The 14,451-nt window shown below is 27.5% G+C and overlaps 1 protein-coding gene across 7 annotated transcripts; it reads right to left on the bottom strand.

Annotated features, from left to right (window-relative positions):
• Window positions 1-577: 577 nt before the first annotated feature.
• LOC107454942 (uncharacterized) lies at window positions 578-13,230 on the bottom strand. 7 transcript variants are annotated; one of them, XM_016072305.4, is made up of 6 exons: window positions 12,858-13,230; window positions 11,893-11,969; window positions 11,725-11,811; window positions 9,287-9,342; window positions 6,707-6,925; window positions 578-5,785 (listed from the first exon to the last, which is right to left on the bottom strand). In XM_016072305.4, the coding sequence occupies exons 2-6, from the start codon at window positions 11,954-11,956 to the stop codon at window positions 4,400-4,402; spliced, it is 1,812 nt and encodes a 603-aa protein (XP_015927791.1). In that variant the 5' UTR covers window positions 11,957-11,969; window positions 12,858-13,230; the 3' UTR covers window positions 578-4,399. The 7 variants fall into 7 exon arrangements, with proteins under 7 accessions (XP_015927791.1, XP_015927796.1, XP_015927800.1 ...); XM_016072310.4 differs by having other exon boundaries at window positions 13,014-13,210; XM_016072314.4 differs by having other exon boundaries at window positions 11,893-11,966; window positions 12,858-13,205.
• Window positions 13,231-14,451: the final 1,221 nt, after the last annotated feature.

Below are 14,451 nucleotides of genomic sequence, written 5' to 3'. Positions count from 1 at the left end.
AGAATTGAAATAAAAACTCAATTGTGATAATCAATCAAAAAGTGTTAATTTTCAATGTCAAAAAAAAAAAAAAAACTGTTTGTTAATGAATGTATGAACTATGCTAATGTTTGGTATCAATTCTATAATGTTATCATGAAAACCCCTTTATTCAACAAGCGGAGGAAATTTGTTATACAGTGTTGAAAATTCTATGAAAACAAGTGTTTTCATACAAATCTAAAAATGAAGAATCTCATCTAAAAACAAGGAAACAAAATGGATTTGCAGCGTGTTCTGTAGTTATAATGAATATATACTTTTAGAATTCAAATTTAAAAACAAAACTTCACTTATATATTGAGGGTTGCAAGCTATTATTAAAGCTAGCATAAACCAACGTGGAAAGACCCAGATCGGAGGAATTGTCAGGATGTCCTTAAAGTTTCCAATGATTATCACATCAAAATTTCCCTGATAAGATCAAAACCTGTTTGATTGCCTAAAATAGAGAGTTGAATGAGCATTTTTTTGATTTTATAACACACATGAATAGTGAAATATTTTGAAAATAGAAGCATGAACTATAGTGCAAAACTCAGAGTGTCAAAATGATTTATTGCTATCTTTTTAATATAACATGTCAAATGAAGTCAATTTCTAAAATTATAATAAAATATTTTGAATACAAATTACAATAACATAACAGAATAGTTTAAGTTACATGTCATGACTACTGTCCTATTTGGCATTTTAACTCTCTAATGATTTTCATATCAAAATTAAGCTGATAACATAAAAACTACTTGATTGGTGTTCAGGGTGGCAAAATGATTTGTTGTTGTCTTTTGTATATAATATGTCAATCGATAAAATTATAATAATGATATTAAATATCTTGAAATAGACAGATTATACATTAGTGAGTCACACAATGCATGGAAGAGCAAAAAAAAAAAACAGGATTTGTTTTAAACAAGAATGAAAAATATTTAGATATTTTAAAATTTTCTTTTTACATTTATCACAGACAGCACGTTACTGCTAACCCCCGGTAATCAAGCTCAGGTAGGTTAACAACTATCACAATTTTATTCTGAAAGTGTCACAGTTAGTACTGATTAAAATGAATTGAAAATAAAAACATGAACACAACACAAATTGTAAACAATAAACTGTTATCACACAGAGCATTATTTTAATATACCCAGCAGCAATATAAGACATATTTCACAGCATACAATGATCAGTGATCCTGATTTACTTTATACCTGAAAGGTACAAAGTAAAAAGAAATAGAAAAACTTGAATAACAATAAATTACAGAAATTTAATATGACAGATATAAATGCATTCAACTTATACTATATATTAATAAAAAATTGATCAAATAAAGCAAAATTTCAACGAATTTTTTTTATGTTAGTAAATTGCTAAGTTGTAACAAAGTATAATGTCATTGTATATACTAAAAAAAAAAATTGTTAAGTGTAAAAATGGAAAAACTAGTTTTAGACAACTCACAACATTCATTTAACGATCATATAAGTATAAACAACCTGAAATAGAGTTTCATAATAAACAGTTATGAGACTGTCTGTTATCAAACTATGTGTCCATCTTATTTCAAAAGTTATTTTGATCCTAATTTTCATTGGCAGTTTTATTATCAGTCAAGAAACACAATATTTTTACTGTACTTATGCAAGCCTCCACGAGATATGTCATATTTAAGTATTTAAACTCTTTTAATTGGATACTTGCAACTTGAGAAGAAAACAGTTAATCTGGTTGTGTATAAACTACATGGCATGATAACATTACAGCTTATTAAGCTTGCTTTATTATCATGCTGATTAAATTTTTGAATCAGATTCAATTGAATACCAGCAAGCAATGTCAAATGTGGGCACCAAACCTGATTGGCTGCTGATCATGGCATATACAAATGCCATGATTCAGAAGCTATACAGATTTGACACCCACAAGTGATGTCACTTGTAAGTACCCCATTAGACTTGGTTACAGGACATTCCACAGTGACTTGTCAGAAATGTAAAAAATAAAACTATTGCCTGGAGTAGAAACATGCATTAAAAAAAGTTAAGGTTTTCTCAAGAGTTAAGAGAAATGGAGAATATATAAGTCTATATCTAAAAGAAATACTTAAAATATTAGAAGGCACATTGGACAAGAAAGTTTAAAAAAAAATTATTATTTTCAAAACATACATATGATTGTTGTTGTTGTTAATTTACGTCGCACTAGAGCTGCACAATGGGCTAACTACATATGATAAAACATTTTTATGCTTGCATAGTTTTAATAATACTAGTAATATTTATTTATGGATGACTCAACCTATGACCCAGAAACAATGGATGATTCAACCTATGATAAAGCTTTTTGACTTCTATTGTAACTACGTCTATCAATTTTATAACTACACTCTGTGGCAGAATTTTTTCAGGCTTTCTGCGACTAATTTCCTTAGCACTAATATTTTGCTTTAAGATACTTTCAATTATAACAATTACTAATTTAAAGTGGCAGAAATGTTGTGTTTACAGAAGAAAGTATAAATAAAAATGTATAAAAAAGTTTAATTGTAAAAGTAATATTTTTTTAATTCTAATACTGTATGCAATATTCTCGCATTTTGTATGCAGAAAAATGCACTAAATATTTCTTCTTTCGAATTTTGTAATTAATACACAAATTGAAAATTGTAAATAAATTAAACAATAATAAACAGGGATGAAAGTACCAGTTAGCAAAAAAAGCTGAATTCTACATAAACGCAATCAAACATTATGAAATTAATAAATGTATGGAGCTTAAAAAGCTTTGAAAAAAGCTGAATTCAGAGTAAAAGCTGAAAACTTTCATGCCTGAATAAATTAGAATTTGTACATAAATTAAAAATAGTAAAATCCATGCAGTAACTCCCACAAGAAAAATCATGAATCACTCGAATAGCACTCTTTTAAAAAGATATGCTCAAATAAGTGTATGTAAAATATGGTGTTCTTAAAAGAAAAAAATGGAAGAAAGAATATCATTTCTAAAGCGATCTATCTTTTAAACTTTCGCGATTTCTGAATTTTTTTATTTTATATTATTAATTTGAAATTCTGGCTGAAGCCAGTCAATACCGATTTTTTAAAAAAAATCTCAAATGAGAATAGAGAAATCACAATTATTTCTTTCCTGGTGTGCAAAAAAACATCTTTGAAAAAGATTCTGCAGAAGAAAAAAAAAATTGTTTTGGAAAAATTATGCAGAAAGCAGGGCTGATTGTGCTCCGGAAAAAATCCGGATTTCCGCTAACCGTGATCCGGAAGTTTCCGGAGATCGAAGGTCCAGACGTTTAAAAAAATCATTGATCACAGAAGTTTCCCGAAATCAAATTTTCAAACGTGAAACACAGCAATAGTTTTATCAGCAAATAGTTATAATCATAAACTCAAGAAAGAAAGACATATTTGTAAATTTTAATTACTTCTCCAGGTCATCATAGGCATGTGTAAATGGTATAGGTATATGTAAAATTTTAAATATATTTTAAGTAAACTACGAAATATTGAGAAAAAGGAAGAAAAAACCTTGTTCAAATTTTTTCAATTTAAACTGTTTTTTTTTTTTTTTTTTTTTTTAAACTCAAGAAATTTTCCGGAATTTTGACTTGGGCTCACAATCACCTCTGAGAAAGGAAAACCAAAATTTTTCCTTCCCTAATGAAAAATCTTTTTGCAAAAACTCTTAACGTTCTGTGGCAATGTCGCCGTAATTCTGCCACTAGGTAACTACACACCCACAAATAAATATTTGTAGGTGTTATAGCATCAGAGTAAAGAAAACTAGTTGCACATTTTTTGGACATTCATATTACTTTCAAAAATAATTCAAATACACCCTACATTTATGAATACAGCTTTATGTTAATAATAGCCCTCAACATAGAATATTGTAACAGAAAAGAGTTGAACATCCCTGATTTTATTGAGATAAAAATAAACTTTAACATATCTAACAATTATTACAACAATCTAAACAAATTTTTTTTCAAAGAATCAAGAGTTTTATACATTGGATCAGAAGGGACTAAATTTACATAAAAAATAGTCACCAAATTTTGGTGATAACCATGCACTAGCCAGCAAGAAACTAACAAAATATCGCAAAAGGGGATCAAATAGAAGGGCATAGCTAGTAACCACCCCTGGGCAAACCACAACATAATTTTTCTTTTCTTAAATTTTTTGAAACGACAAAAAAACTTAAGCACCTTGATGATGGTTGTTGATAGAAGCAGATACCATTACAGGAATATCCTCAATCTGAAACTATGCAATATGAAAATAAAAGTCAATGTTTTGACATAAGTGTTTAGAATTTTTGATTTGCATATTGCTCTTTGTTATTTCCCAAGAGATAACAGAGACAAAATATCACAGGAATCAGCTAAAAATGATTCTTTTGAAAAATTTACATTTGTATTTTCTTCATTAGTTTTTTCATTCAAAACATTGGATTTTTTACCAATAAATGAATCAATCAAATCGTCTATATACTCATCTTCTGGATTGCCAATAAAAGAGTCCATTAAATTATTAACATTTTTATCAGACTTATCAATGAATGAGTCAATCAACTCATCTATGTACTGGTCTTCTGAATCACCAGTTGATAAGTCAATAGGCTTATCAATAAATGAGTCAATCAACTCATCGATATACTTGTCTTCGGGTTCTATTTCCTCACAGTGTGAAAAATACGTGTTATCACTTTTGACATTTGAAATTTCTAGATCAGATTCACTCTCATCATTATCATAAAAAACACCTTTAAGATTGGCAGGAATTGGAAACTGATTTGAAATCGTTTGTAATGAATAATGACTATCATTTTGAGTAGCATTAAATTTTCGCAAATTATTTTCTTCAATACAAGATTTGGATTGACCCGTAAATAAATCAGTTACTTTATTTTCACTAGAATTATATCGAGAGTGAAAAGGCAAGATGAAATTATTTTCATTCTGCTTTAATGATATTGCTTCATTGTTATCACAAACTTTGATAGAAGTATCTAGTTCTGGAATGGTATCTTTCAAAGAAGGAGAAATAAAATATTTTTGATCACTAGAATGAATAAATAAATTCTCTTTTTCTTTCAAACTAATATTGTTGTCATTAATAAATACACTGGAGGATGAGGAGTAACCTTGATCACTTGCAATAGATATTTGTTTGTCAAGGATAAACGAATTCTCACTTTTTTGCAAACTAAAATCTCTAGTTGGCATCAAATTAGAAAATTTGTTATCCCTAAAAAACAAGCTAGAGGATGAGGAATATCCTTGATCACTGATAGCAGATAAGTGTGTGTCACTGTGACACAAGTTCTTTTGTCTAATTTCATTCATATGTGACAAGTTAAGAAAGTCATCACCACTAGCTGATAAAATAGAGATCTGAGATTTATGCTTGAAATTAGTTTTTAGAATATCTGACTCCAATGAAGTTTTTGTGTTGCAAGCAGCAAAGTCAGAATATAAAGGAGTGAAAGCTTTTGGAATGTCATTTTCACTGGATGAAGAAAGTTGATGTAATAGTCGAGTGGATGGCACGATGAATGTTTCAGATTTTTTACCGAACACATTGGATACTCCAGGCTGTTTTGAGGGTGGCTTGCCTCTGCCTCTTCCCCTGCCTTTTGAAACTTGGTCATTTTGCGATGACGCTTTTCTTTCAGTTTCCTTAACGCTTGTTTTACTTTCTCCAATCTTCATGATATCAGTAATCTAAATGAATAAATAAATAAATTATAAACACAAAAATTATACTTATGCTTTGAATAGCATAAGATTATATTTTCCCACCCTTCAACTATAATAGATTTTCCATAGTTTCAGGAAATATTTTTCTTAGAGGTAACAATTAAAATTTCATCCAGCACTACATATAAATAATTTAAACAAATATAAAGGTTAAATAGACAATTGGTTAAGTTAAGATAGATGATTTACAGAAATTAAGTTTGCTCCACATCACAACCACCAGAAAAAAATATTTTGATTGTGAGTGGAAGCCATATGAATGAAATGCAAAATCAAAAAAATATTTGGCTATTGTTATCCCTAGATGAAGAAAATGTATATAATAGCTGTGTATGTAGTTTAACCTTTGACTTGCATGTGAAAAAAAACTTTAAAAAAAAAAACATATACATTTACACAGATACAGAACAACTGACGATGTTAATCTGACGATTTAATGACGATTGAAATTAGACGCAATAAACATTTAGAGCATAATATTTAGGCAACTTTAAAATTTTTGGTTAGTAGTAATTGTCCTGCATTTCATGTGAATCATTTCTCCAGGCACTGTTTCACAATATAATTCTTATGCCAAAACTTAAATTTTTATAATTTCAGAAATTTGTTTAAAAAATAAACTAGAGGATCTTTTTTTTAACTTTAAATAAGTATTTTTTAAGCAAAAATGCACCTCTCGGCATAGAATTTAATGGCATTTAAATTTAAACAGAACTAGCTATAATGCAGTCACGGAATAACATACTCAAAGTAATATTATAACTGAGTCTGATACCAAAAACAGTGGGAGAAAAGATAAATAATGAGGAAATATCACCACAAAGGATTAGTTTTTTAGACAGTTTAAGAGCAAAGAAATTATTAAAAATTTCTCTATTTTTTCACCTTTTTAACAGGATCTCTATTAGAGAAATCCTGCATATCGCCATTGTAATGGGAAGCTTCCAAACCTTTGCTATAAGCACCAGAAAATTTGGAATGGCTTGAAAGTGGTTTACCTCTGCCTCTACCTTTTGGTACTTTGTTGCATTCAGATGTGATTTTTCTTTCAATGGTGTTAATGTTTGTTTTATGTTCTTCAACCTTTCTCATGATTTCAGCTATCTAAATAAATAAATAAACAAAAATCGCAAACATAATAAAGTAGTGTTTACTATTTCTTTCATGTATACAGATATATACATATTTTTTTTTTACAAAGATGCTGTTTTTTTAGATTTCTGAAGAATACTATAAGTTAAGTATGAGTTTTGTTATTTGATTTTTGAGTTTCATGTTTTGTATAATGTCATTTTTTTAAAAATGTTAAGTACCAGTCAGAGGAATTTTTTTTTTCCAACTTACATTCTTGACTTAGTTAGAAAGAATCATGGGTGCAAGTTGGAAAAAAGGCCAAGACTGAAATTTTTTTGACTGAAATACCTAACATACACAATACCCCCTCGACTAATGCAAACTATCTAAGAAAGCTTTGTCATAATACATCAAGTTTAAATACTGTACAAAAAATATTTATTCATCTGTCTTTTGATAAAATAACAACAGGACATAAGAAAGTAGACCAATAACGTAGACCTAAAAAATATTTTTAAGGGCAGAAGAAAAAAAACATCCGATTTCCGTCTTCGAGTCAGTCTTGTCTCCGTCTTACTTCTGTCCGCGGACATTTTCGAAAGACGGAAATCCGTCCTGGGTATGGAAGACTTGCACCCATGGAAAGAATGCATATGAATAAATTTTTGGCATTGCAATACTAATTGAGGCACGGTAATGCATTTAAGCGTCAAAGATAATGAATAAAATTTAACAGATTTGATACCACACAGCTCTGTTTTTACCTCTGCACTAGCTTTCCACTGCAATCAATACAATAAAAAGAAAAACAATTAATAAATGTCAGAAATTTTAAATTTAATAAGCTTGCCACCTCAGAATGATTGGAAATAAATAACTTATAGTCATTTTATGACAATGCATTTACCTTGTTTTATTGAACCAATCTCTTTTTCATTTGATATTCATGCATCAATTTTTGTATTCAATACTATATTCTGTTCACCACGAGTTGATACCAGAAACAAAATTAAAGGTTTGCTTTATATCACCAACAATACGTACAACTGCTGATTCTTTACTGAGTGGGTAATTAATTCATTTTTTATTGACTTCTAGTCAGATAAATGCTGTTTCTCACAGCTTAGGAAATAGTCAGCCAAAGGTATTGCTAAGCACCCCTGTGGCAGAATGTTTTTGGGTCTTCTGCGACATACCTCTCTGATACTAATAATATCTTTCTACAAGATACAGCCGGACCTCTATTTAACGAAGTCTCTAAATCCCGATAATAAGATCGTTATATAGAAAATTCGTTAAATAGGAAATTACCTTCGCTATTTGGAAGTTATTTTACGAAGGAATTTCCAAAATGTTCTTGATTTCTTGAAAAATAACAAATATACATGCTACTAATTTAAAGTAATTAGTGAACTTTTAAAAAAAAGAAACTTTTTAAATAAAGTAATTTTTTTATTTGAATACGTAACATTTTTTTATTCTAATATTTTGGGTGATATTCTCGCATTTTTTAGGGGAAATACACACTAATTATTTCTTTTTTCACATTTTGTAAATCATCGCATTTAAAAAGAAAAGGAATCTGCAGCACTAACTACCGAAAAAAAGATCAACGGCGAAATCATGCGAATCGAACTCTTCAAAAAAGGTTTACTAAATGCGTGTTTTCATTTCAAGATTCAGCTGTTGTAATAAATAGTATCGTATTAAAAATATAGGATTTTAAGAGCTATGTGGAAATTAAAACTAATAACTGCAGAAAAAATAAAAAAATAGAATGAAACTTTCTGTAGAAGAGAAAACCAAATTTTTTACTTCATTATTCTCAAATGGTAATAGAAAAATCACAAGCATTTTTTTCCCACTCAGATGCACAAGAAAGGCATCTTTTGAATATAGTTATGATGAAAAGATAAAATTTTTCTAAAATTTCTTCAAAAAAGAAAATATAAAATTTTTTACTTCTCAAAGGAAAAACTCTTTCTGCAAGAACTCCATATCGTTCTGCGACAATGTCGCCACGATTCTGCCACAGGGCTAAGCACTAGATTACTTAGTTCACTTTTGCTATCAGTTTTTATTGAACAAAGTATAATAAAAAAATCAGACCTAAATGTAAAAATCCTAAATAAACACACTGATTTATGCTTCCTTTCATTTTTGCCTTACAGTAGTCTGTATGTCATCAAGTATGAGTTTCGACTTTCTCTAAAATAAACTTACCTATTTTTCATTACTTCGTGATCAAAAAATTTGATTCGCTCATCTGCCATAAAACTATACATTGCGAAATATATGTTTTTATCTGTTACATAAAAACATATGTTGTATTATTCTGTTAATTTTAAAATAAATCTTATACAAACTTAAAATAAGATAATTTAAACTAACCTCTGGTGGAACTAAGCAGGCTTTCAAACCTTGTTCTTGAAAATTATCCATTTTATCTAAAATAATGATGCATTGATGTAACTATAAAGTTTTATAATTTAAAAAAAAATTAACTTTTTAATGCAACAAACAATAAAAATATCTATGAAATGTTTAAAAATAATTTTCTCAGCTAAAGGTTTAAAAAAATATTTTTAGAGCCTTTTGATATTTTAATAATACTTGTAATACATTGGAATTTTCAAGAATATCAAAAAACATATAGGATTCTGTTGTACAATACAAAGGCAAGCTTTGGGTTTTAGCAGTCCAAAGCGAAACATTGAGGCATTTTATTAGAGTTGATCAAAATCATGTTTCATTTAAAAATATATATATTAGGTATTGGATTTCTTTAATTTCAATGAGATATTTTTTAAAATTCACTTCTTGTTTAACGATTATCTCCGATAATATGTATAAATAATACTTTATATTATTTAATAACAATACTGCAACTAAAATTTTTAATACCATCAACAATAATAAGGTTAATATTATTATTTAATTATGACAAACTAATTACTGAATAAATAAAGTTAGTTGCTTTTATGTATCAAACTCAAAACTTTAAATAATTGTAAAGACAGAGAATGAATTTGCTAAATGAAAAGTAAATTAATTTAGATCAGAGAACATTTTTAAATTAAATTATTCTTAGCAGGAGAAGGCTTTATTCTTTAATTACAAGTATATATACATACATATTATCCTCATATTTAATACAATTTAAAATTACTTGAATTAAAATAAATATGTATAAAATAAAATGGGTATAATTAAAATATATTTAGTAACAGTGAAACAGTAAATTATTCTACATATGATTATCAGCACATTAAAATATGAAAATGACATGAAAAGAGTACTGAAATATTATTATTTCAAAGTTGCATTTTTATCTACATTTAAGTTCTAGTTCTTGAACAGTAAAAAAAAAAAAAAAAAAAATCTTATTTTGTTTTTTAATTTATTAACATATTCCTCATTATAGGAATAAAACATTTATTGCCAATAAGACTTGATATCAATTATCACACCTTTAAGTATATACACATAAGATAAAGTTTTCTACATAATTCAATGGTTTTAAAAAAGTAATAATGAATCATATAAATATTTTTTTTTAAAGTAAAATGTTTTTTTTAATCTTGCCAACCACATTTTTTTTATTTTTTCTTGACATTATCTGCAGCAGTTCTTGGAGATTGCACTACACACACTGACAAATGGACAAAAATGGAAATTTTTATTATAATTAATTTCCATGACATAAAAGTTAAATTCATGCTATTATTTTAAAAATTACACTCCTGATATAAAGAATCTTTAACTGAAATGAAATTAGACAGATTTTGAAACATAAATTGAAATAATTTGAATAATATGTCTCAGGAATAGGAAAAATATATCCAAGATCTAGCAAATATAAGGAGAAAAATATATTTTTTACAAATATGGATAAGTTAAATATAATGTGATTTTTTTAGCTTTTTGAGCAGTAAAATTGTGTGTTAAAAAAAGTCATTCTCAAGATAGATCACTATCGATAAAAATGAGTGCCTAAGATGGAAGGCAGGCATTAGTTATCACTGATTTGAAATATGTTTTTATCAGTTTCAGATTTGAAAATGAACTTTCTGCAGTAGTAATGGTTACAGTAACAATAAGAAATCATAAAATTTGGCATAGCATCCGTAAAATTGTTTTTGTACTGTAAGGTTGTTTTACTATAGTTTTCACTATCTTTCTTGAAACTAGAAACCTTGATTCATGGGCAGTAATTAAATAGCAAGATGACAATGCCAACAACTTTTCATAACCCCCAGTGGCAAGGACTATTAACATGCTTACACATGCCACAATAATTGGCTATGAGATAGCCTTTTCTACTGGGAAAGTGATAAAACAAAGAGTGTAATTTATCAAGAATTAAAGAAAAAATCTCAATGTTGCAAGAAAGTACAGGGAGAATAAAAAAATTTAACAAGGCTCTGGGGGTTGCCTAGTTCGTTCACCCCTAAGTGTGGCCCCGTGAACATATAAGCATGCATGTTGCAACAGAATTCAATTTTAAATACCAAATAATGTTTAATTTTATTATAACAATAATAATATATAGTAATTATATTCTAATTTCCCTTATACTAATTTTTTTAGTAGAAAGATGCTCAATATTTTTTTTCTTCAAAAAAATATTTTAGCTTCCCCAAAGCAACTAAAAGTTACGCTTTTTAAGTTTGTCACAGACGGTAATTTCTTCTTAAAGTTTATTACTGACTATTTCGGTGTAGGTATCAATATGGAAAATTTCCCTATAACTATCACAAAATTATTATTAAAGAAAACAAAATAGAAAGACATAACTACTTTTAAATAAAAATAAATTAATTACTTACTTTTCCATTTATCTTTCTTTTTTTTGTCATATTCTCTTTTAAATGAAGATGTTAAACTTAACTTGGAGCTTATTGCTTGTCTAAGAGCTAAAAAAGAATATTAAATTTATGTTATAATTGAATTTTAATGCAAATTCATAAAATGATTCTAAATACATTTGTACAAACCTAACTGCGCCATGCGTCTCCCAGGATCCATTTTATTTCCAGAATATTTAGGTCTTGGGTCCATATTATAATATCTGCTAATAGTTTGAATAAATATATTTAATAATAAACGTCACATGTTCGATTTTTTACTTTAAAATGAAAAAATGTTAATTCTCACAAAATCATATGATTTTATTTTATTACTGTAGATTGAAAATAAGTTTTAAGAGAAATCATAAAGTAATCTTAAAGCGTATAAGCAAAATATTGCATTAGAAAGCATTTTTTAAACTTCCAGAGTTACTCATACAGTCCAATACTACCTTGTTCAATTGATACATTAGAAACTATTTAAAAATTTTGTTTTTCCCTTCAAGATTTCAGATAATTAAAATATCAACCTAATAATACTTTTTATTACTCTATCTTTAAATTTAGTTAAGCTTCAAGAGTAAATTTTTCAGACTGAAAAATTGCAACACATAAAAATATTCTTTTACTAGCTTCACCTCTTGTTACTTAATGAAAAAAACTACGCATTGAAAAGAATTTTTGTCACAAAGTTGATAAAACAAAAAACACAGTTGGTTATAAAATCATTCCTGATACTTTGCACAGTTAAAATTTTCTAAATTATTTTTAAAATTTCTAAGTTATTGTGTATTTTTTTTTAACACAGTAAGATATTTATATATATATATAATGCATTTCTTCTTAAACCACATTAAATTTGCAGGTGTAAGTAATAAAAATTGCAGTTAAAAAATTTCTGTAACTAAATAAGAACTATAAAATCTTTAAATTTTTTGTCAAGAGGTTACGATTTCAAAAGTTAAATAAATCAAATTTAAAAAAAAATGATGCTTCAAATGATTAAAATTATACAATAATTGAAATAATGGTTCAAATTTCTAATGATCTAGAAAGTTGAAAACAGCTTTTTTGCCACAAAAAAAGAAGTAAACAGGTTTTATTTTACTTACATGATTAATAATAATTAAGTTGCACGAAATTTTACATAAAAATGATTAATAGTTACACATTAGAAAGAAGAAAAAACTCGTTAATTGAAATCAGTGATTTTTTTTTTGAAAAAATCTAAGTAATATAAATATATTAACAAATATTTTAATAATAACCATGCTAAATTATTTGAAATTATAAAGTCAAACACGTGTTTATAAGAAAGGTGTCGAACGATGTCTTTATTTTTATTACTTAAATGTTTTAATCAAAAATTAGCAAGAAAAAATTCTACGCCAAAAAATTCGGCACAATAATATAATTTCTCAATGAGATTAAACTATTAAAATCAAAAGTTGAAATAGCTTAGTGCGTAGTTTCCTGTTTGTTTCTGTGATATGAGGGTAGGTTTCGTTACCACCTTTTGAATTAGATAGAATATAGGAACCGGGGAAAAACAGTGCAGCACAGAAGGGAAGTTTGTAGTTCCCATTGGTTGATCTTTCTCGCGCTATTGGCGTGATTGCAATGCGGCTAAAATAACAAGTATAATAATGTTGATAGCGTTGCCTCGAAATTCTCTCCAAAAGATATATATTTTTCTTCAATAGGATTGTCTTTTTAGAATTTATTATTTTATTTATCCTGTTCTCGTGTATATATATATAAAATTATTAAATTTTTATTTTATTCTTTTCTAATTTTCATGAGACGAAATACTAGCTATAAATTTCGGTATGCTTAACACGCGTTTTTTCTAATAATAATATATATATATATTTTAAAATCAAAGAAGTTTAGAAAAAAGTAACAGAAACATAGTTGTAATTAGAAAGTGGTATAAAATCTATTAAAGTCCTTGTCACTTAATATTTAAGGAAAGAGTACGCTTCGTCTACAGTGCTCAAAATCTATAAATGTTTTTACAAATTTATTTCTTTTTTAATTAATATTCAGATGATTCTGTGAAAATCAGATGCATTAAAATGGGCTTTATTTATTTAAGAATGCAATCCATTGATTTGAGATTCCTTTAAATTCTAAAAGAGTAACATTTTTATTATTATTTGTAATATTCTGTCACTTTTTATAATTTTTAAGTATTTGGTCTCCCAAGTGAGGTGCTAAGTTTTTAAAAGTTGTTTGATAATGGAGTTATATAATTTAGAACACAGACTAATAAAAGATAGCGAAAATCATACGATACTCATTAAATTCATGCTATAAAAAATGACATCTTTTGTGAATTGGATGTGCGAGCGTCATCATAAAAGTATGCCAGTTAGCAAGTGCCTGTTGTAAAAACGCCACACTGTTTAAAGAAAGGCAACCTTTTTATTGTTGCCAAACGACAAAATATTACTCTTTTCCTTTTCAATCTGTTAACCATTTTGCCAAGGCTTAAACCATACAGAAATAGACATGCCAAAACTCTCCTATTATTTTCGAAGTTCTTTTTTGACAATAACAATAATATGTTCAAGCCAGTAAGCTTTGCAATAAATTTTGTGTTTAAAATTCAATGAAACTGATTCTCTTTATAGCAAAGCTCTCAAGTACCTAAGTTATAGTTTACATTTGTATGGTTTTTGTGTTGTTTTGTAGCATAATTGT

Source organism: Parasteatoda tepidariorum, chromosome 8 (genome assembly GCF_982258835.1).
Source record: "Parasteatoda tepidariorum strain Cologne lab strain chromosome 8, Ptep-v5.0, whole genome shotgun sequence".
NCBI lineage: Eukaryota > Metazoa > Arthropoda > Arachnida > Araneae > Theridiidae > Parasteatoda > Parasteatoda tepidariorum.
The sequence above is the reverse complement of the archived record's forward strand: the minus strand, read 5'-3'. Positions and strand labels throughout refer to the sequence as shown.

Bases quoted from the DNA above. Each gene is read 5' to 3' on its own strand.
- LOC107454942 (XM_016072305.4), bottom strand. From the start codon at position 11,956: ATGGACCCAAGACCTAAATATTCTGGAAATAAAATGGATCCTGGGAGA. The intron at 6,926-9,286 runs GTTAGTTTAAAT...TTATTTATTTAG, and splicing joins CCTGCTTAGTTCCACCAGAG to ATAGCTGAAATCATGAGAAA. The intron at 5,786-6,706 runs GTGAAAAAATAG...TTATTCATTTAG, and splicing joins ATAGAGATCCTGTTAAAAAG to ATTACTGATATCATGAAGAT.